The sequence below is a fragment of the Hemiscyllium ocellatum genome, chromosome 6 (genome assembly GCF_020745735.1).
Source record: "Hemiscyllium ocellatum isolate sHemOce1 chromosome 6, sHemOce1.pat.X.cur, whole genome shotgun sequence".
Taxonomy (NCBI): domain Eukaryota; kingdom Metazoa; phylum Chordata; class Chondrichthyes; order Orectolobiformes; family Hemiscylliidae; genus Hemiscyllium; species Hemiscyllium ocellatum.
Window position 1 is genome coordinate 19,040,944 of NC_083406.1, and position 23,674 is coordinate 19,064,617.

The window sequence follows — 23,674 nt, forward strand, 5'->3', positions numbered from 1 at the left end:
TTTTTCGGTTTTTATTTTGCATAATCTGTTCATTATAAATAACCCCTTCACCCTAAGGAGTAGCAAGGGAAAGAAGTGATGTGAGAAAATCATCAATAGGCCCTGAAGTGTTGCCTCACTGTAAGACAAAGTATAAATATAAATGAAAGGCACTACATCTGCATTGAGACTGGACCCTTCTGGAGCAGGACTGTTTTTCCTTTATGGCAATGGGGAACTACTTCATGAAGTTCTTTCTCCTAGTCAGATTGCTCATTGCAATCTGCCAGTAAATTGGAGGCAGGATGTGATTTCTGACGATACACAGGCCAAGCTATCTACTCTATAGCAAACAGTCTACAGAGTCTATTTAGAGATCATACCACAAAAGTCTAGAGTCTAGATGAAACTGAAGTTCCCACAAGCAAGTGAAGAGGGTTGCATAGGACCACAAGAATTGAAAAAGATGAACTGAGGTCTTGTTCTTGGACAATAATCATTACTACTAAAACTTTGAGTCCCATTGATTCTTATAATCATGGACAATATATTGGTTGAGCATTGGATGTTGATGCAATCTTGTGACTGAAGCCTTACTTCAGCCTTTGATCATTCTTAAGTGGATAACGTGTCTAACATATCCATTGCAATGATATTGCAGTGTAACACCAGTGCTGCTGCAGGCTATTTCTGGGCCATGTGGCGACAGGAAGAAATCAGTGCTGCCTCAAAAGGAAATATTGTGCTCAATGGATTTAAAATCAGCAAAGGCAATTTCCATCTTCCTGTAGTTCCTTTGGTTACACTCCTTCTCTTGTGTAATTTTACTGCATAAATCCTGAAACAACACTGGAAAAAAGATGATCTGGTCATTAACTCATGTCTGTGGGATATTGTAATACACCAAATTTCCTATTTTACAACAACCACCTCATTTTAAACTAGGCATTTATCTTTACTTGAGTCTCTTTCCAGCACTGGGCGGCACGGTGGCACAGTGGTTAGCACTGCTGCCTCACAGTGCCTGAGACCCGGGTTCAATTCCCGACTCAGGCGACTGACTGTGTGGAGTTTGCACATTCTCCCCGTGTCCGCGTGGGTTTCCTCCGGGTGCTCCGATTTCCTCCCACAGTCCAAAGATGTGCAGGTTAGGTGAATTGGCCATGCTAAATTGCCCATAATGTTAGGTAAGGGGTAAATGTAGGGGTCTGGGTGGGTTGCGCTTCGGCGGGTCGGTGTGGACTTGTTGGGCCGAAGGGCCTGTTTCCACACTGTAAGTAATCTAATCACTCTATATAAAGGCTAGTCTTTTTCTTTGCAAGTAGATTAAGAGAAGAAACATGATACAAAAGGATTTTGTTTTCTAAATATGTCATGCATTTAATAATCACTTATATAACTACTCATCAAAGAATCACTGACTGCGTTTTCCACTGACTGAAGTGATGCTGAGCTTTCCAAATTGTAGTGTCTTTTCCAATGCTATTTCTTCATGCTACCTTTCACAGTGTCTATTGGCACCATTACGTCCACCAGTGAATTAGAGGCAGGATGTGATTTATGGCAGTACACAGGCTAAGCCATCTCCTCTGCAGCAAACAGTCTATGGCGTCTATTTAGAGATCATACTACAGAGGGCTACAGAGTTCAAATGAAACTGAACTCATGACCAAAACCACAGAAACGCCTTTCAATAAAAGCAAGATTACTACTCCAACAGAGGACAGGATAGTTGCTTGATACAAAACATGTGCTGAAAATGAATCCCTGTCACTTCTAACCATGCAGAGCCGTTGATGGGTGAATTTCCCAATCTCCATCCTGACTGGATAACTACACTTAGCTGCAACAAAGCAATGATGTTCCATTTGTAAAATTTTAAACTCAGTATGAAAAAGTGAGGTGAGGGAGAAAAATGGCCATTTTTAGCAAGGTTAAATCCAAGATCAAATTTTGAAAACAAAGTCAAGAAAATGCAGATTATTAATCTTCATTATAATGATACGTTGGATACTCATAGTTATCATTACATTCTATTTTGGTTTTGAAGTAGCTTTGCACAATTTGATTCATCTCATTGAGACAAGTCAGGTCTTTGGGTCATTATTCTAAGTATGTAAGTTAGCTCACTGAGCTGGAAGGTTTGTTCTCATTGGTCTTATTCTATCTTAAAGGTTCTACAACTTCTAGCACATTCATAAAATCCAGCTGTTTACAAGGGAAAAGTGCATTTTAGCTTTGTGTGACTGTTTTAGAAGTTACAGGAAAGTTCCAACTCATACAGTTAAAACAATCATAGCAATAATGATAGAACGTCAGTGTTGAATTTAATAAGGTCAGATTAATAAAAGATAATTTCTTGAGCAAAGAAATACGTAAATTTTGAGCAAAATAACGATTGTTATCTGCAGTGAACTATGAGGCAGAGGTGGTTCTGATGATCATGGTTAGCAACTCAACTGTGCTGGTGTAATACTGAAAACTAACCACACAGAGAGATGGAACTGATTGTGAGGTTAAAAGAAAACAGCGACAGACGTTACACATTTGAACTCTCATCTGAGGGCCAAATACCTCTCACTTTTCAACACTGGCAGATTTCTACTAGAATTTCTTCAGAGACTTCAGGGACAGCGTGAGGAAACCTGGGCAGAAGGTGAGAACTTATGTGGTTAAGTAAGGGCTAAAAGTGTTAAATTGGTTGCAACTTTTTTCAGTTAATTCCATTAGTCATAACATAGAGTTACACACTTCTGGTAACTGTAATTTTAAGCAGGATGTAGCAGCAGTGGAGAGAATGGAAAATGGAAAATCGATTGACAATGCTGACATGAGGATTTACAATTTATATGTATCAGGAAAGGTTAAGCAGAGTGGGAGCTTTCGTCTGAAGAAAAGCAAAGATTGAAGGGAGGCCTGTTAGAAGTCTTTAAAATTATGAAGGGGTTTAATAGGATAGGATGGAGGATGTTGTAAAATGCGTGAGGGAGATAAAACCAAGGGCACTAATACAAGACAATGACCAATAAATTCAACAGGGAATTCAGGAGAAACACTTTCCGAGTGCCACGGAGAGTGGTGGAGGTGAATACTATAGACACATTTAAGAGAAAGCTGGAGAAACAATCAAGGAAAAAGGAGCAGAATGATAGAGTGAGATGAAGAGAAGTGGAAGGAGAGTCATGTGGTACATAACACACACCAGCATGGACTCTTTGAGCCAAACAGCCTGTTTCAATAAAAAAACGAAAGAACAGTGGACGGTGAAAATCAGAAAAACAGACATTGTTGGAAAAGCTTAGCAGTTCTGGCAGTATCTGTGGAGAGAAATCAGAGTTAACATTTCAGCTCCAGTGCTCCTTCGTCAGAGCCCAGTTCTGAGTTCTGAGCTCTGAGGAATGGTCACTGGACCCAAAACATTAACGCCGAATTCTCTCTGAAGATGCAGCCAGAACTGCTGAGCTTTTCCAGCAATTTCTGTTTATGGCCGATTTCAATGCTGTACGTGCTATGTAATGCTAGCCAGTTATCTTTACCAGGCTGAAATTGACTTTGAATGATTTTTTTTTCTGTTCTACAGTTAGTCCGAATGTTAACCCCAAGTTACAAAACCATTGGCAAATGTGGAAGAGAAGTTTAATTGTGTGTAGGCATGTACGGTTTAAGCATGTACGGTTTAAGCAATGGTGATTATCAAGTGAAGGTATATGCGTGGGTGGATGTGAATACGATTGAGTGCGTGGTGGGTGTGTGGGTGGCGGTGGAGTGGGGTGAAACATGATGGGTAAGTGGATGAAGTAACTGCAATGTTGCAAGCTGTAAACTAATTATTTTGGAATTAATTTTGCTTTTTGGAGCAGAGAAACAAGTTTATGGTCTTCACATGCCTTTTCCTGAACCCTGAGTATTTACATTGGCTCTTTTCTATGTGCATAATTATCTCTGCAAAAGGAAGTAACAATAGTAATGCGCTCCTGGATAGGTAAATGTAGGCCAGAATTGGAAAATGAGCTGAGATACAGTGTAACTGTTCATTTGGCTGTAGGATGTATTAATTTCAAGGAAGTTTCAATAAACATTACAAAAACTCAGAAATGCTGTTGAGAGTGTTTTGAATAGAAAACTCACCCTGAATCCCAAATAAACTATAGAAGCATGATTTTAAGATTATCATCCTTTTGTTTCCAAATCCTTCCTCACCTTTCTTCCTGCTTCTGCTATCTCCCCCAGTCTCACTATGTGCTCAGGTCTCTGCATTCTCCCAAGTTTTCACATCCGCAACTTTAATCCGGGCAACTTTATTGGCAGCCATGTTAAAGTCCACAGGGTATTCTGTGGCCCGTGGCAGAAGGATTTGGACTTCAATTCAATGTTTCTGCACATATCAGTTTCCCATAGACAGGGGTGCAGGAATAGGCCTTCCTCTTAGAATGACTGGGAGAACGAACAGAGAAGCGTAAGGTGCTAGACGAGGAAGGGGATTGAGGAATAGTGCTAGTGTTCTTGGGAGGCCTCATTCGCTCAGGGTATTCAGGGAGCTATTCCACTACTTTTAAAATCTGTGTCAGAAATCTGTGCCACAGGAAGAATGCCCTCACTGAAATTTATCAGCTGCTGTAGCCACAATTGTTAAGTTGGAGAAGAGCCATGAATCTCCATGTCCTGAGCTCATTCCAACCAACACCAGTTTCCCTTTTGCATTAGGACCTTTCAAATGAAAGATGCTGATAAGATTTCATTCTCTCTTGTTAGAGAGCAGGAGACATTGAGTGCACAGCTTTGTAGAGTTTGTTACCCTGCAGTAGTCATGATATCTGCATTCTGTATTATTTTGCTGTACAAGTGAAATTTGAGCCATCACAGCAAGCCCAAAGGGTGACTAATGGGTGATAAGGGATATCCACTGATAACCCAGCTGCTAATTCCAGCTCATAATGTGCAAATTAGCGAAAGTGAGGACTGCAGATGCTGGAGATCTGAGTCTAGATTAGAGTGGTGCTGGAAATGCACAGCAGGTCAGGAAGCATCTGAGGAGCAGGAGAATTGATGTTTCGGGCATAAGCCCTTCATCAGGAATCCCTACATTCCTGATGAAGGGCTTATGCCCGAAACATCGATTCTCCTACTCCAAGGATGCCTGACCTGCTGTGCTTTTCCAGCAACACACATTTCAACATGTACAAAGTATGCAAGCTGCAGAATGAGGGGTGTGGAAGCTCAATCACATTGGAATGTTCAAGACAGTGACCGATTTGATCTCTGGAATAGGTGATTTGTTGTTGCGATAGGATAGCAAAATGAAGGCATGGTGTGTTGGAAAACTGAAAATGCTCTACCCAGGAAGAAAGTTCAACAGAGAAATGTCCTGGGATTTCTGCAATTTATTCTGTTATATAAATCGGATCCGTGGCATTATTACAGTATTTGCTAATGACGTAAAGTTCTGATTGCTACAAAAAAATTAAACATCTTCAGAGCAACTTGGACCAATTATCCGAATGTCTTAAAATATAATGCAGAAAAGGAGGCCATTTGACTCACTGTAATGGTGCCAGCTCTTTGAAAGAGCTATTAAATCTGTCTCACTTCCCAACTCTTTCCCCATTGTCTTGAAAACTTTCCTTTTCAAGTATGTAACCAATTCCCTGTTTGAAGATGCTATTGAATCTGCCTCCACAACTCCCATAGGCAGCGCATTTCAGATCATAACTTGTTAGATAAGTGAGTTCTTCACATCTTTCTTTCCGGTTATTTAATCCATTTCCTTAAATTTGTGTCCCCCGGTTCCCTGCCCTCTTTGTTTAAACCAAATTTGATTTAAAATCCTTAATGATTTTGTAGACCTCTCTGAAATCTCTCCTTGATCTTCTCCACTACAAGGAGAACAGTCTCAGCTTCTCCCGTTTCTGCAGAGATTTGAGTTCCCTTGTTCCTGGCACTGTTTTGATAAATCTGATCTGCACTCTCTCCAAGATCTTTAATTTTCTTTCTATCTCTATGCATGCATTTATCAATGTTTTGTGTCCTAAAAAGTAACCTTCTCAAACCTTTGCAATGCACTGACATTATCTTCTTTTCTTTTAACAGAAGGAAGAACTACGCCAAGTACAGACTTGAACGGTTTCTGTTGGTTTTGACATCACCATGAATAATTCCACAAATTTAACCTGTGATGTCTACATGCATCATGAGGCAGCAAAAGTCATGTTTTCTTTCTTGTACATTGTTATTCTCATTGTTGGGTTAACAGGAAACGTTTTAGCCCTGCACATTACATGCCAAAAACATCAAAAAATCAATTCAACCACGTTGTATTTAATCCACCTAGCTATCTCGGATGCCCTCTTCACTCTTGCTCTACCAACTCGAATAATCTACACTGTCCGAGGATTTGACTGGCCATTTAGTGAAGCACTGTGCAGAATTTCTGCTGTCATTTTCTACATAAATACCTATGTCAGCATTCAGTTCATGACCTGTCTGAGTGTTGACCGATACATTGCAGTGGTACATCCACTTCGATTTGCCAAGTTTCGGAAAGTACATAACGTTAGATACATCTGTGGTGCGGTGTGGTTCTTTGTTTTTATCCAGACAGCGCCCTTGCTGTTTGTAACGATGACGAAGGACAATAATGGTTTGGTGACTTGCATGGAATACCCTAACTTTGAGACAAATAAGAACTTGCCCAAACTGCTTCTCTTTGCCTGCTTTTTGGGATATTGCTTCCCAGTGACAGTCATACTCTTCTGCTACTCACGCGTCAACGTGAAATTATGCAGGATGGCAAAGGAAAACCCATTAACCGAAAGACTTGGTCGGAACAAACGGGCTATCACAGTGATTTTGCTTGTTCTCCTGGCGTTTCTGATATGCTTCACTCCATACCATATCACCATTATGCAGTACATGATCCGAAAGCTCATCTCCCAACAGAGCTGTTGGCAACAGCAAGTCTTCAAGGTGAGCCTGCAAATCTCCGTCTGCTTCATGAACCTCAACTGCTGCATCGATCCACTTATCTACTTCTTTGCGTTTAAGGGCTACAAGAGAAAGGTTTTGGGTATAATAAGACGCCACATCACATTGGCTGTCTCCACCAAGAGTAACTCTGAAAACAACAGCACTCCTGCTACCATTAGCCAAGTCCAAGGTTCTGGATCAGGATCTGCCAATTGACACTGTCCAATTTATTGCATAAATTCTTGGAACAAACATGACGAATACTAATGTTTTTTTTAAAATTGCTAACTCAGTATCAATTCTTTGCCAAGTTCAAGCCAAAGTATCACAAGTCATTAGGTTACCAGAGATGACCTGATATGGTTTTATAATCTGTTTTCTCGATTCATCCTGGTAAACTGTGTAAAGTTAATTTGTCCATTTGTTATTCAACCCCATATTCTGAGCTGGAAGCTGGGAAGAGTCCTTTAAGTTGCAGAGCTAATCCAAATTGAGAGGTCAAGGGTTCAAGTCCCAAAGAAGCAGGTTTTTAATGTGCTTGGCATCACAGGCTGGCCATCGTTTATTACCTATCCCTAATTGGCCTTGAGAAGGTGGTGATGAGCTGTCTTCCTGAACCATGGCAGTCCTGTACCTCTACAAACAGCCACAAAGCTGTTAGGGAGGGAGCTTCAGAATTTTGGCCCCGTGGCAGTGAAGAAACAGTGTTATGGTCCCAAGTGAAGATGGTTTGTGGCTTGGAACACATCATGCAGATCGAGTTTGCACATATGTGCTGTCCTTGTTCTTCAGGCAGGGAGAGCCAGGGGTTTTGTGGAGGGAGTGAATGTTGAAAGGGGTGGATTGTGGGGGCAGGGGGGTGTTAGCTTTGTCCTGGACAATATAAAGTTTCTTGGATGTTGTTGGAGCATTCTCATCCAGGCTTATACAGGACATTCCATATATTCCTGACTTGTAGATGGTAGACAGGCCTTGGGAAGTGAGTTACCCCTAGCCTCTGACTTGCTCTTTAACCATATTGCAATTATCATTTCTGACCTTATGATGGAGGGATGGTTGTTTATGAAGCAGTAGAAGATGGTTAGGCCCACCCTGAGGAACTCCTGCAAAGGTGTCCTGGAACTGAGATGACTCACCTCAGTCAAGAGGTCAGTCAAGAACCAGAAATATCCATCTATGTGCAGGTATGACTCCAGTCAGCAGACAGTTTTCTTCCAATCCTTATTGATCCCAGTTTTGCCAGGACTCCTAGATGCTACACTCGGTGAAAAACATCCTTGATGTTAAGGGCTGTCAGAATCCCCTCAATACTTGAATTCAGCTTTATTGGCCATGTTTGAGCCAAGACTGGGATGAGGTTGGGAGCTGAGTGGGCTTGGCGGAATCCAAACTGAGTGCTAGCGAGTGGGTTATTGTTAAGAAGGTGATGCTTGATTGCACTATTAGCAACCGTTTCCCCTACTTTACTGATGGATCAAGAGGATTGTACTTGATCAGATTGGAATTGTCTTGTTTTTTGAGGACAGCAAAAAATGCGGCCAATGTTGGGTAGATGCCAGTGTTGTAACTGTACTGGAAGAGGTTGGTTAGGGGTACAGCTAGTTCCGGAGCACAAGTCTTCAGCTATATTACCAGAATGTCATCAGGGCCCATAGCCTTTGCAGTGGTCAGTGCTCAACCCGTTTCTTGATATCAGGTGGGGTGAATCGAATTGGCTGAAGCCTTTCACCTGGGATGCTGCGGGTCTCAGGATGAAGCTGAGATGGATCATCTACTTGCCACTTCTGGTGAAAGTGCTTGCAAAGGTCTTTAACATTATTGTGATGGGATGCAAGTGTTGTGGCTTCAGCAAGTCGACACCTCATGCTTAGGTATGCAAAGTACTGTTCTTGGTGTGCCTGCCTACACCCTTCATTACTTTAGGGTTAACCTCCTGGCTTCATGGGAGTGAAAGAATGGGAGAAATGTAGGCCATGAGGTTACAGGTCACGACATCTAGGCTGACAGTCTCATTGCTGGACTGAGGAAATGCTACACTGACAAGTTGCTGTCTTATAGATAGCACATTAAACTGAAGGCTTTTCTACTCTCTCAGGTGGGCAGAAAAGATCCCTTGACACTATTTTTTGGAAAGCAAATATTTACATCAGAGTTTTGACCAATATTTAGCCCTTAATTAACACTTGGTTGCTACTGTTTATGGGGAATTTTCTGAATGGAAGTTGGCTGTAACATTTCTGACTTTACAACAGAGACTACACTTTAAAAGCACTGTAAAGTGTTCTGGGGCATCCTGAGGCTGTGCAAGATGCTATACAAATGCAAGTCTCACTTTTTCTTTCAAGCCCACGCAACTTTCACTTAATGAACTGTGGAGTATTAAATGTCCGGGCCAGTTGACACAAACAATTTCTGTGCTGTCAATGTGAAATAAACTCACAAGAGTCAATTATTAACATATGACAGAACTAGTTTCTGGTGTACTGGTTTGGAAAAAAATGTGATTTCAGTATAAGGTTTGAAATATGTTCAGAAAATTTGTTCTGCGATGAATTAAAATGTTAGAAAAGATAAACAAAGTTGTGCTTAAGCTAATTCTTTCAACATAGCAATTTCAATTTCACAACAGCCTGTTTTATTAAATATCGAGGTGGTTACCACTTTAATCAAGCAGATAAAATAACAAGCATGACACCAGGGGCAAGGCAGAATAGGCTCCAAATGAAACTCTCATCAAATTCCAAACCAAATGCGAAATACTTCAGATGCTGGAAATTTGTGATAAATAACAGAGTACTGAAAAGAAACTCCGCAGGTCTGGCACCATCTGTGAAGAGAGAAACACTTACTGAGCATTTTCAGCGCGTTCTGATTATCCACTTTAAATTCTGTTTGTTAGTGTTGGGAGGCGGGGCTACGGGAAGATATGAGAATAGTTTTGGAATGTTCTCAGGAACAGCCAGCACAGATCGAATGGTCAAATGTGTCTATCCACCTTGTGCACCTCTATGGTGCTGAAAGTCTACACTTTACGAAAAAAAGGTCTTATTTCCTTATGGAATTCATCTAATGCATTGATTGTTTATGTTGCAAGAGAAAGTTGTCAGTGCAAAATAGGTGCTGTAATTAAATATTGTATTTTGAAGGAACAATTAATAGCAATTTATAGCAATAAAATTAGGTTGCACAAACTCTAAACAAACATTTTTGGACAAGCAACACTGTGAACAATTACAAATCAAGGGGCCGATTTCCACCATAACAAGGTTATTTTGTTCACATACTTCACAACGCAGCCTCTACAACCCTCCACAGCAAGGAATTCCACAGATTCACTGACCTCTATGGAAAGAAATTTCACCACACCTCTGTCTCAAATGGGCAACCCTTTATTCTGAGATTATGCCAGCTATCCATAAGGTAAGACAACCTTTCCACATTCACCGTTAAGTCCCCAAAGAATGTTATAAGATTCAATAATGTCGCCTCCCATTCTTCTAAACTCCAGTGGGGCCCAACCTGCTCAACATCTCCTAATAAGAAGCCTCTCAATACCCAGGATCAACCTAGTAAACTTTTTCTGGATTTCCTTAAATGCCAATACACCTTTCCTCAGATAAGAGGATGAAAACTGTTCACAGTGTGTGATCTGATGAGTACCTTGTGTAGTTTTATCAAGGCTTCCCAATTTTTATGCTCCATTCCCTTTGAAACAAAGGCCAACATTCAATTTGCCTTCCCTATTACCTGCTGAACTTGTATGCTAGCTTTTTATGATTTATGGATGATAATTCCCAATTACCACCGTCTGGTAGCTTTCTACAGTCTTTCTCTATTTAAATACTATTCAGCTCATCTATTCTTCCTGCCAAAGTACCTAGCATCACATTTTCCCACATCCCACACTTGCTGACCTGTTTATATTCCAGTGCAGACTCTGTGACATCCTCATCATGTGTCTTCCATCTATTTTTGTGTCATCATAAACTTGGCTACAGTATATACACTAGCCTCACCCAAGTCATTAATATATATTGTAAATAATTGTTACCCAACATTGTTCCCTGTGGCACTCCACTAGGTACAGGGTTCCATTTTGAAAATGCTCCCCTTGTCCCAACTCTCTGCCTTTTATGAGTTAGCCAATCTTTTATCCATGATGATATACCACCTCCAATACTATAGGCACTTAAGTAGCCTTACACTATCTTATCAAACACCTTCTGAAAATCTAAATATAGATTGCTTTCCCTTTATCTACCTATTCAGGTTTGGGCTTATAACTAGGAGAAAGTGAGGACTGCAGATGCTGGAGATCAGAGTCGAGAGTGTGGTGCTGGAAAAGCACAGCAGGTCAGGCAGAATCCGAGGAGCAGGAGAATCAACATTTCGGGCATAAGCCCTTCATCGGGAATGAGGCTTGTGGGTCGGGGCTGAGAGATAATTAGGAGGGGCTGGGGTTTGTGGGAAGGCAGCTGAGAAAGTGATAGGTGGATGATGGTGAGGGAGAAGGTGATAGGTCAGAGAGGGATGTGATTGACAGGTCCAGAGGGCAGTACTGAGTTGGAGGTTTGGGACTGGGATAACATGGGGCAAGGGGAAATGGTGAAGCTGTTGAAATCCATATATATCACATGTGGTTGCATGGTCCCAAGGCAGAATATGAGGCGTTCCTCGTCCAGGCATTGGGTGGTAATGTTTTGGTGGTGGAGGAGGCCCAGGACCTGTATGTCCTAGTGCTTTTTGCTCCGTCTTCTCCTTCTTCCTCTTACTTCTCTTAGACTCCCAGCCTCTGCCGACGATTCCCGACTCCCAGCCTCTGGAGATGATTCCCGACTCCCAGCGATGATTCCTCGTGAGCAATGATCCCTAGCCCCTGGCAACAATTCCTGGCCCATGGCGAGTGAGAATTCCTGACCTCCAGCGACGATTCCTGGCCCCTGGTGAGTGAGAATTCCCGACATTCAGCCACAGTTCCTGGCATCTGGCAATGACTCCTGGCCTCCTATCGATCCAGTCTTTCCTCGTATGTCAGTCCTGCCATTAGTACTATTAGTACTTGTTAGTCAGGAAATGGTGTAAGGAAAATTGTTTGGATTAAAACCCGATAAGTCCCCAGAACCTGATACTCTGCATCCTGGAGTACTTAAGAAAATGGCCCTAGAAATAGTAAATGCGTTGATGATCATTTTCCAGTATTCTGAAGACTCTGGAAGAATTCCAATGGACTAAAGCATAGCTAATGTAACTCCACTCTTTAAAAAAGGAGGGAATAAGAAAATGGGGGATTGTAGGCCGGTTAGCCTGATCTCAGTGGCGGGGAAAATGGTGGAATCAATCATTAACGATGCAATAACTGAACGTTTAGAAAGCAGGGACAGAATCAATCCTAGTCAGCATGGATTCACTAAAGGGAAGTCATGCTTCACAAGTCTTCTGGAGTTTTCTGAGGATGTGACCAGTCAAATGGACAAGGGTGAATGAGTGGATGCTGTGTATCTGGACTTTCAGAAGGTTTTTGACAAGTTTTCACACAAGAGGTTAATAAAGAAAATTAAAGCTCATGATACCTGAGGTAATGTATTGACATGGATAGGGAATGGGTTGGCAGACAGGAAGCAGAGAGTTGGACTAACGAGTCCTTTTCAGAATAGCAGGCAGTGATGAGTGAGGGTTCAGTGCTGGGACCCAGCTGTTGGCAACATACATTAATGATTTGGATGAAGAAATCGAAACTCATAGCTTCAAATGTTGCAGATGACACAAAGCTGGGTGGCAAGTGTGTTGTGATGAGGATACCTTGGATAATTTGGGTAGACTGTCTGAGTTGGCAAATGCTTGGCAAATGCAATATAATGCGGATAAATGTGAGGTTATCCACCTTGGTCACAAAAATAGGAAGGCAGGTTATGATCTGAATGGTGTCAGTATAGGAGAAGGTGAGGTGCAATGAGACCTGGGTGTCATGGTGGAACAGTCACTGATGGTTGGCATGTAGGTGCAGCAGGCAGTGAGTAAAGCTAATGGCGTGCTGGCCTTCATAGTGAGAGGATTTGAGTATCAGAGTATGGATGTCTTGCTGCAGTTATACAGGCCACATCTTGAGTGGTGTGTGCAGTTTTGGTCTACTGATCTGAGGAAGGATGTTCCTGCTACCGAGTCCAGTGAAGGTTCACCAGACTGATTCCCGGGATGGCAGGACTGACATATGAGGAAAGACTGGATCGATAGGGTTTGTATTTGCTGGAATTTAGGAAAATGAGGAGAGGGGAAGAAATCTCATGGAAGCATATAAAATCCTGATGGGACTGGACAGACTAGATGAAGGAAGAATGCTCCTAATGTTGGGGAAGTTCAGAACAAGGGATCACAGTCTATGTATAAAGGTTAAGCCATTCAGATAAGGAAGAATTTCTTCACTCAGCGAGTTGTGAAACCTATGGAATTCTCTCCCACAGGAAGCTGTTGGAGCCAATTCATTACTTATATTGAAGAGAGAGCTGGATCTGGCCCTTGTGGCTAAAGGGATCAAGGCATATGGGGAGAGGGCGGGAATGGGATACTGAGATTGCATTATCAGCCAGGAATAATTGAATGCAGGTTCAAAGGGCCGAATGGCCTACTCCTGCACCTACACTCTACATTTCTATGTTTATGGGAAGATCTTCCCCTGAAGATAAAGTAACCTGATAACTCAAAGCATCTAACATCATACTTGAAGAAGATTAGGTTCCCTACAGTGTGGAAACAGGCCCTTCGGCCCAACAGGTCCACACTGACCCTCCAAAGAGTAACCCACCCAAACCCCTTTTCCCTCTGACTAATGCACCTAATTGACTATATAAGCATGGCCAATTCACCTGACCTGCACATCTTTGGACTGTGGGAGGAAATCGGAGCACCCGGAGGAAACCCACGCAGACACGGGGAGAACGTGCTAATTCCACACAGACAGTTGCCCGAGACGGGAATTGATCCTGGTGCTGTGAGGCAGCAGTGCTAACCACTGAGCCACCATACCACCCTTCTTCAGGTGTAGTTCCACAACAGCCCTGTACAACTGTGGTGAGACCTCCTTGCACTTATCCTCAAAACCCCCTCTATTTTCCTTCCTTCTTAACACAATTGTTTTGAAATGTTAGAAATATATGATGCAGGGGGTTCTTACTGGGCCCACTCGGTGAATGATCATTTGGGCGAGGTACTCAAGAGGGATAACACTGGTGAGAACAAAAGTCTGACTCAAATCTAGTTTTGTTGGAAAAAAGCAAAAGAGGCAAGGGCTAATGAAGGAAGAAGAAACATTAATGCACATCATATCATTCTCACCTACTGTATAACTTTAAACCAATTCAATAGTTAGCATTGCTCACTATCATCCCAAATGATGGCAACTCTATAAATTCATCTTATACTGATGTTTCTTAACTAAGTCGTAATTTATTTTAAAGTAAGCAGCAATCCATTTTTCAGTTCTTAATGTTACCTTTTTTTTAAGTTGGAGCTCATGGTTTGTTTTTCCTGATTCAAGTTCATATTTGGGATTGAATAAACAACACTTAGAAGGTATATATCCATATTTTAAATCCATACTTTATATTATAATCCATGTTTTAAATGGTACGCTATCATTTTTAGGAAGAAGAAACTTACACACTAGTTACAGACTGGGCCATTGGACCCAACTGGTTCATGCTAGTGTTTATGTTCTTTCCAGACTTCCTCATCTGACCCTTTCCATATAACCTTCTCTTCATTTCTCTCTCATGCATTCAACTAGGTTCTCCTAAACTGCATCTATGAGGAGAATTAGAAAATAGTTCAAGAACAAATGCAACATTTATAAACAATTCAGAACCATTTATACTTGGCTAAGCAATGTACACAATGTTTACAGTTTCACACAAGATCTCCAGCAGCTTTTAGGTTCTGCTAACTCAGCAATGATTTAGAAATGGCCCTTAATATTTCTTTCAGCCTATGAGTTTAATGAAGCATTAATCATAGTTATCTCTTTACTTATTTGTCTGTACTTTTGGTAGAAGCTGGTTTATTTCCAGTATCTGAAAGGTAATTGTGAATGTTTAAGGAGGGGAAAGAGAGTGAGTTGCAGGAAAGGTCAATAGTACAGGACTCTGTTGTTCTGAGCACATCAAGTTAAACTGGAGCCAGAGGTGTTGGATGTTATCGGGATGATGAAGAGAATATTCAGCATTCCCTACAGTGTGGAAATTAGGCTCTTCAAAGAGTAAGCCATCACCCTCTGACTAATGCACCTAACATTATGGGCAATTTAGTGTGGCCAATTCACCTGACCTGCACATCTTTGGATTTATGAAAGGAAACCAACACAGACACAGGGAGAATATGCAAACTCCACACAGACGGTCACCTAAGACTGGAATCAAACCTGGGACCCTAGTGTTATGAGGTAGCCATGCTAACCACTGAGCCACCATGCCACCCACATGGATTGACCATAGATAGAACATATGACTAAAAATATTGATCCCAAATAGAGCCTTATTTATTCCATTTTGTTCACAAATAGCACTTATCCCTTTTGTTAATCTCACAGTTTTAGACAATTTTTACTTGCTTTGGAAACTATGACAGCATAAACGGAATAGCATTCCTATGAACTGTTTGTAAAGTTTTACCTATTTTATTAAATGAATTTTTACCATTTGGTGACGTCCACAGTGGGTGTTTACTTGTCTTTTTTTCTACTTTCATTTGACTGAGTTATTTCAGCACATTTCTTGTCATCTTAATTCCTCTGCATGACTCGGCAGCAGTTTCATAAGGCAAATATCTTTGAACAATGTGCAGTGCTGTATGTGAATCCTAGACCAATAAATCACTCATGTTTTAAAAAAATGGTTCCAAAGTGTCAAGTTAAAGGAATCGCCAGACACTGTACTTATTCTATCGTTATTAGTTAACAATTCCAATTATAAAATTGACTATTTTACAGAAGATTTCTTTCTAGTGGTAGAGGGTGATGAAGATTGATTGCTCTGCTTTGAGCATTTCACTTGCTCATGTTTTTTATAAATCCCCCCAGTGTTTGGTGGTAATTATTGCTTTAGTCGTTGGCAGAACAACTGGTGTTCAAATAGCAAGCCAAACGTTTAGTGTGAAATGTGGATGTTTAATGTGCTGCTTGTCATGAGGAAAACAGTGGCAGTTTTGGAAGGTTGAAAGCCGACATGACATTCTCTCATTTTGTCAAACGCTGTTTCACTAAAAGAATAAAATTGGTTTGCAAAATGGAAACCTGGTGTTTGCATTTTGCACGTAACTTTCTGCAAATCAGTCACACTGGTGCTAAGCGGATTAGTCCTGCTGCAGCTGTTAGTGCTTGTTTTAACATTTTGTGATGCTTTCTGCACCTTGATGGCAGGTCCTGATTGGTCCCTCATGTCCCACTGTGCACGCACACACAAGTGAATGATACATCTGTCAGCAAACAGGCAAGAGCATTGATATAGTGTTCAAAAATTGCAAATGTGGCATCGGAAGCCGCCTGCATCCTTTCCCAACCTTTAGTTTCATGCTGCTTTTCAAACCTGTGTAGACTCCATATTGACATCCAAACTCAGTGCTGTATGTTCTAATTGCTTGGATTGAAGCTGACACACAGGTGGAGCACTGAGGGAGCATTGGAAATTTGGACACACCATCCTTTGGATGAAACAGTAAAGGGACACCCTGCTTGCCTGATTGGGTCAATTTAGAAAAATACTGCAACACTATTCTCTGTTTATCCCAACATTTATCCTTCATTCAGCACCACTAGAATAGATTCATTGATCATTTATTTTGTCTGCTGCTGTGTGCAATTTGGCAGCTATATTTGCTTTCACTAAAGCAGCGACTGCCACAAAGAAATTCATTAACTTTGAAGCACTGTGTGATACCCAGAAAATACCCTGTGAATGGAAGCCCTTTTTCTCCATCTTCTCCCTGGAACATTTTCTTGCTAAGATCAAGGACAGTCAGCCTCACCTTTACTCAGGATCCTAAACTTATGATATTCTTACCACCCTCAGCTTACTCCTCATTGTGTCATGGATTCTTGCAGTCTCAGTGAGATTATTTGTTCTGATGTGCCCGTGCTGCCTCTTTGACAGAGCTTTGTCCCACACATGGATTTTTTTTTTGTCCATCACCCTATATGGTTCTGTGTCTCTCATGCATGACCCTCTCTTTTTAAGTATTTATGCAATCAGGTTCCAGGACTGACAACTCTCTCGCAGTAGAACTTCTGTTCCCTCTCAAATTAATGCAGTGATTTTGAAATTATTGCCTCTGATTGTTGGGCCGACCTGCCAGACAGAATGGCTTTTCCCATTCTACCACACAGAAACCTCTCCATTTTCTTGAAAATCTCTATTATGTCACCTCTATTAAATCATTTCTATTTAAAGGAGAACATTCCATTCTTTTATAACCTCTCCTTCGAAGAGGAGTCCTTCCCCTTGGCGACTTTATGGCAATGCTCCTCGATATCAATTACCCATATACTTTGTAACCACCTTATCAATCAGTAGGGCAGCTTTAAGGATTTTGTGCATACAAGTAACAAGTCTCCCTACTCATCTACACTTTTCAAACTGGGGCTAGAAGGGTTCACTCTCTCTCCATATCTGTCCTCCCACAGAGCCTGAATTCACACTTCTCTACATTGACTCCAGCCCATTTCATCTTCCTTCATCCAGAACCCTTAACTAGCCTCATCTCTATCTATTACTTTCTCAAGTTTTGCATCATATGGAAACTTTATAATGTTGCTCAGTACACCTAGGTCTAGGTTACATTTTTAAAAATTTGCAAACAGCAGTAGACACAAAACTGACCTTTGTGTCATCACCTGGAAGTCTGAAAAATACTTCCTTCAAGCAGAGTTACATCGGAGCTGGCATCATTGATTCAACATTGTCTGATTTTCCTCGTCTCCTCTTTTTGCCTCAGCGTGAGCATAAAAGAGTTGAACCTTCCTGATCCTGGGCAGGGAGAGGCTTTTGAGCTGATGTGGTGAGGGGACCATCCTGGTGCCCATCAGTTGTGCAAGGCCTCAATACACTAGTGGAAACCGTCTGTTCCATCTGCAAGGACGTCTGGGTACAAATATAAATATGGGTGAGAGGTAGGCAGTTGAACATAACAAACTCCTCCACAGCCAGTTGCCTGGAGCTGGATGCAATCTTGGAGGGACTCACAAGCAAACCACTCTCCCACCAGTAAGCGGCGTCCATTGTGCTCTCACCCATCCAGTCATCTTTGGGCGGCCAACGATTAGGAAAATAGGGATGAAGTGCACCTAAAAATTAGGCAAAAAGTAATTAAAAAGGGGATGTTAGTTAATACAATTAACGTTTGGAAGTCAGACTCCTCAAGTCTCTGGAAAATACAAGCGGCTTAGCAGCTAGTGAACCATCTTGAATAACTATTGCATGATACAGCTATTTACGACACCCTCCACATCAAATCTCCGATGGGAAAGTGGAATTGCCCCATGCAGAGATTCTCCCGTTGGGGAGGAACCTGCCACCTTTCAAAGGCAGGATGGAACGCCAGAGTATGTATCTGATTCTTTTCTGTTGATTGGATGTGGATCTTGCTGGCCAGGATTTATTGCCTCAATTGTCCTCAAGTGGATGGCGATGAGCCACTATGTCATTTCAAAGAGTAGTTCAGAATTGATCACAATGCTGGAAACTGGCTCAGGAGTCACATGTAGGCCAGATCAAGTAAACAGAGTAGATTTCGTTCTCATTAGTCAATCCGATAGGTTTTTCACAACCATCAATGATAGTTTCATGTGTCACAGACAACAGAGGAATAACGAAGTTACATTGTGATTGTTTTTCACCTTAGTCCTCTGGAATTATGGTGACTTTGTCTTTCTCTTGAGGCTTTTATCAAGCTAATATGTTGAAGGCAGAGATAGCAGGTCCATGGCAGGTTCCCAAGTCAGCCTGGACGTCAAACAGCAACTCATCTGGAATCCCCAAACTATACATTGAAGTGATTCAACCAACTCCACTTTCAGATGTGTGACAAGTTCAGGCATTTTAGGAGCTGGTGGTCCACCTCATTGGTATAATTGGAAGGTCGTTCAGCCAACAGTGTTTCGTTATCATCTCTCCTATGAGGTTATGCGGTAACTGTAAAAGTATAAGCAATCATTTAGCAAAATGGTCTTGATACTTTCCATTATCTGGAGTAAGTTGAAAGCAGACAATTTTATTTAGGGTTTCTGGCCATGGCACGTGCTCACTTTTATATTCCAGCTCTACTCAGTTCATTTAAATTTCCCCATCTGCCATGTAGGATCTAAAGCCCTGTTTCCAGAGAATTAACCCAAGTTTCTGGTTTTCCAGTTTAACAAAATTATCGCTGGGCCATTATCTGCCCTGCATGTGGGCAATCACCCACCAGGTTTAATTAGAAGGCAGACCTTTAGGTTTGCTCTTGCTTTGCTGCCTATGGAAGGTCCCAAAGGTCATGCCTTGACCACCAGAACAAGATCAGCACTTGGAAATGGTCCTGACACACCACACCCATACACGAAGAACAGACAACCCTGCCTGAGATGTCAGCAGTGGATTTCTGTTTGAAGAGAAGTATTGGCAAGATTTGCAACAGCAGAATCTGTACATTGATCTGAAAATAAACATAATTTTTTTGTGGCAGAGTCTATTTGTGCAGCAGAGTCTGTTTAAACAGCAGATGAAAAGCAGATCTACAAACTACAAGGAGATCTTGCAGTGTAGTGGTAGTGTCCCGGTCTCTGGGACAGAAGCTCTGTGTTGAAACTCTGAGATGAAGACTTGTCTCACACACACACACACACACACACACACACACACACACACACACACACACACACACCTTTACTGGTAATACATACAGCCCTAATTCCCCAGCTAAGAAACATCTCCTAATGCACGTATGCTTCATATTTTAATTAAACATCCATCAAAACATGAATTAGCCAATCATTGTTGCAGGCAATTCTGGCAACCACTATCTCAGCAGCTCAGATATCAGAGAATGAGTGAATGTGAAAACACAAAATGTTGAGAAGGTTTCACACTGTGTGACTGTTGCTTTGCAAAAGTGAAATTTGACAAGTCTAAAAGCTTCAGGGATTTAATTTCCAAGGAAGATTCATTTTAGTGTTAAAATGCATTGAGTAATTCACACACATACACATTCAATGGAGTCAGTCGGAATTCTTCGAGGCAACAGTCAGTGATTATTACACATTTTCAAATCTTTTCTCATATGGAGTTGCGTTACAAGCTGCAACATTACACAAACATTGGAATGACTTAATTTACCAATTCAGCAGTGACAATGTGTCAGTGTGTGTGAAGTGCAGGGTGGAATAACTGACAGGATAATGAGAACTGAGACGTTTCTGATAGTAGGCCTCAAATTCAAGAGGGAAGAGAGGGGAATTCTTTCCTATGTCCTGGCCAATATTTATCTTTCAATCACCATTGCTAAAACAGATGATCTGTTCAGTATTACATTGCTGGTTATGGGGGTTTTGCTATGTGCAACTGTTTTATGCTTTTTCATGAATCTGGGTGTTACTGGTTAGAACCGAAATCATTGCCCATCCCTAACTTTCCTTGAGAAGGTGGTGGTGATCAGACTGCTTGAATGAGTTCATTCTTTGGGATGTAGGGACACTCTCAATGCTGTTGGAAAAGGAATCCCAGTATTTTGACCGAGTGACAATGTAGTGATTGGAAGCAGGCGGATCTCATTGACTACCTGTTAATGCAGGCCATTCAGGAAGCCCTGGCTGACTAATATAAACAAAGGATGATGAAGGGCACTGCTTGTCACTGCCCACTCGGGTGCTTTCCTATCTTCCTGGTGGTGGAAATTAAATAAAGATTTGTGCACTTTGTGTCTCTCACTGTGTCTCACACCTGCACACACACACTATTGGTGCTGGGGAAAAAATAAGCACTACCGCAGTTAGGTGGTAGTGTGGGGCTATATAAAAAAAAGGACTATCATTGCCCTTTGATGTGAAGGAAAAGAAAAGAAAAAAACAAGAAAAAAATAAACTAGGGATTGAGCAGTGTCAAAGTCTCCCCCATATGAAAGAAAAAAAATAAACAAAGGATGATGAAGGGCACTGCTTGTCACTGCCCACTCGGGTGTTTTCCTATCTTCCTGGTGGTGGAAATTGAATAAAGATTCATGCACTTTGTGTCTCTCACTGTGTCTCACACCTGCACACACACAACATGGGTGCAGGGGGGAAAATAAGCCACTACTGCAGTTAGGCGGTAGTGTGGGGTAATGGAAAAAATGAATTAAAAAAATAAACAGGAATGTTGGCCAAACTGGCCATAAACAGGTCCAGGCAGCGGGCTGTGGAGGGGGTTGTTAGGGTGGATTGCCTGCCCCTCTTCCGCGATTACATTAACCGCGGGTGTTTCTGGAGAAGGAGCAAGTGGTGTCCGCCAACACCCTTGAGCTGTTCAGGAAAAGGTGGGCACCGCAGGGTGTGGAGTGTATTATTTCCCCAACCAACAAAAAAAAACAAACAAACAAGAGATGACTTGGTAACAGGATACTGGCCTCTGTGTAGTTACTTCAAACCCATTTCCTTCACAAAAAAAAGAGATGAGGCAGATGGTGGGTAGGCCATCCTGATAAAAAAAATCAACAAAAGATTTAGAATCTACCAATTCAGCCAATGTGTACTGTTGTTGGTTTCTGCTTTTTGGGGGAAACCCCGATTCTTAAACTGGCTGATTTATACAGCCAGTTTTATTAATTGGTATTCCTTTCTTTTTATTGAAGACAGATTTCTAAACTGTCTGATCGACACAGTCAATGTGTTTCAGGTGTATTTCAGTTCTCTTTAGGGAACTGTTGTTTCACTGGCTAGGTATAGCCTGGTGTGTTCCTCTTTTCTTTCATATTTGAGAAAAGGACTATGCTGACTTTGTGGCAGGGCTTAGTCCTTGCACTCTGGTTTTCTTTCTTTTTTGCATATATTTTCACTTTTTAGTGTTTGAACTGAATCCCTATGAGGTAATGCACCTTTCCAGATGAACTGTTCCTCTGTGGGTAGGCCTGGTGCTCTGTGGGTAGACTAGGCCTCTGTAAAGACTGAACACCTGTGTATTTGCTGCCTGTTGGAATGGACTCTGCCTGTTGGAGAGGACCATCTTCTGTGAGTTAAGTGCACCTTTTATAATGAACTATATTTCTGTGAGTAGGCCTGGTCCTCTGTGGATGGACCAGGCTTCTATGGAGATGGAACACCTGTGTGAGCGTGCTGTGGGGTGTGCATTTGCTGCCTTCAGGAGTGAACTCTGCCTTTGGTTGTGGACTATGTTTCTCCAAGTACTGGAGTGTACTCTGCTCCTGGGAAAGAACTGTGCATTCTGAAGAGAACTGTTTCTGGTAATGGGCTCTGCACCAGAAGGGACTCTGTTTGTTGGTAATTGACTCCATCTTGCTGGTTTTATCACCTGCACTGTTCTTGTGTATCCCTGGGCCTGGCAGGCCTCACCGTGAGCTAGGAGGCTCTCAGGTCATCCCGAAAGCTGTCACCCTGAGAGCCACAGGGTGGGTAGGGTGCCCCAGGAGCTGGAGGGTGGGTAGGCCGTTCTGAGCGCTATCGTCCTGAGAAGGGGTACTCGGGATGGGTTGTCCTACACATGGCCAGAAGGTGTGCCGGAGAGGCTGAGAGCCAGATGGTGTGTAAGGGCAGGCCAAGATCCAGTAGGCTTGTGGGCTGCCCTGTGTGCTGTTGTCCCAGGAAGGCAGACGTGCTGTCCTATCAACACCTCAATGTTTACATCCTCATCCTTGTTTTTAAATTCCTCCATGGTCTCACCCTGCCCTATCTCTGTAACCTCCTTTCATCCACAACCCTCCAAGATCCCTGAGCTGCTCTAGTCCCTCAAAGACTGGGCCTTGGGCCTTCAGCTCTGAAATTATCTGCTTACACTTATCTGTTTCTGTGTCTCCCTCTCCTCAGTTGCGTCACAACTTTCACCAAATGCTTGGCCACTTGTCTTGAGACTTTGCCTAGATTAGAATAGCAATCTATCATCACTTGTGTTTTAGAAAATACAGTGAGATGTGTATAAGTCGTCACAACTCAGCACCAGTTTAATTGAGGAAATTATAAAAAGAAATCTTTGAGACAAGTTAGGACAAAGTTAATCTTTTGTTCCCTCCTGGGTTTCTGGAATGGTTAGGGGCTGCCATTGCCAAAGCCACCAAAACAAGGATTCCCAGACCAGATCCAGCTCCCTGCCCTTGCTGAAGCCAATACAGAAGCTTTGGCAAGGAGGAACAGACTGGACCCACCAAGCTGCTGAAGTCATCACCACTTCACTCACTGCCTGAAGCTGCCACATTATCGTCATAGCAACGAGGAATGAACTGGAGCCACCACGCTGCCATTGCTGTATCGCCACACCCACTGCCGGGGGGAACGGACCAGCCCCATCGATGGTAGAACCTTCAATAGAGCCACAGTCGCTATGGCCGGGGGGAATGGGCATTCAGATCCACCGGGCTGCCCCCACAGCAGCAGGCCCTAGCAACCGCCTGCCACTTCTGCAACCGCAGAAAAGAGGAAAATTGACTCAAAAGAGAACAAGACAAAACAAAAACACAAAGAAGAATGTGGCCGGCCAGGTGAGTAGGGGAGTGTGGGCACAGAGCCTGAACC

General features: G+C 42.2%; 1 protein-coding gene across 1 annotated transcript; it reads left to right on the plus strand.

Moving 5' to 3' along the window:
* Positions 1-2,543: 2,543 nt before the first annotated feature.
* LOC132816663 (G-protein coupled receptor 183-like) lies at positions 2,544-7,760 on the plus strand. The gene is made up of 2 exons (XM_060826517.1): positions 2,544-2,635; positions 6,067-7,760. Exon 2 carries the CDS (start codon positions 6,124-6,126, stop codon positions 7,156-7,158), a length of 1,035 nt encoding a protein of 344 aa, XP_060682500.1. The 5' UTR covers positions 2,544-2,635; positions 6,067-6,123; the 3' UTR covers positions 7,159-7,760.
* Positions 7,761-23,674: the final 15,914 nt, after the last annotated feature.

What these genes read in the sequence shown, in the direction of transcription:
- LOC132816663 (XM_060826517.1), top strand. Translation starts at nt 6,124, where the DNA reads ATGAATAATTCCACAAATTTAACCTGTGATGTCTACATGCATCATGAG.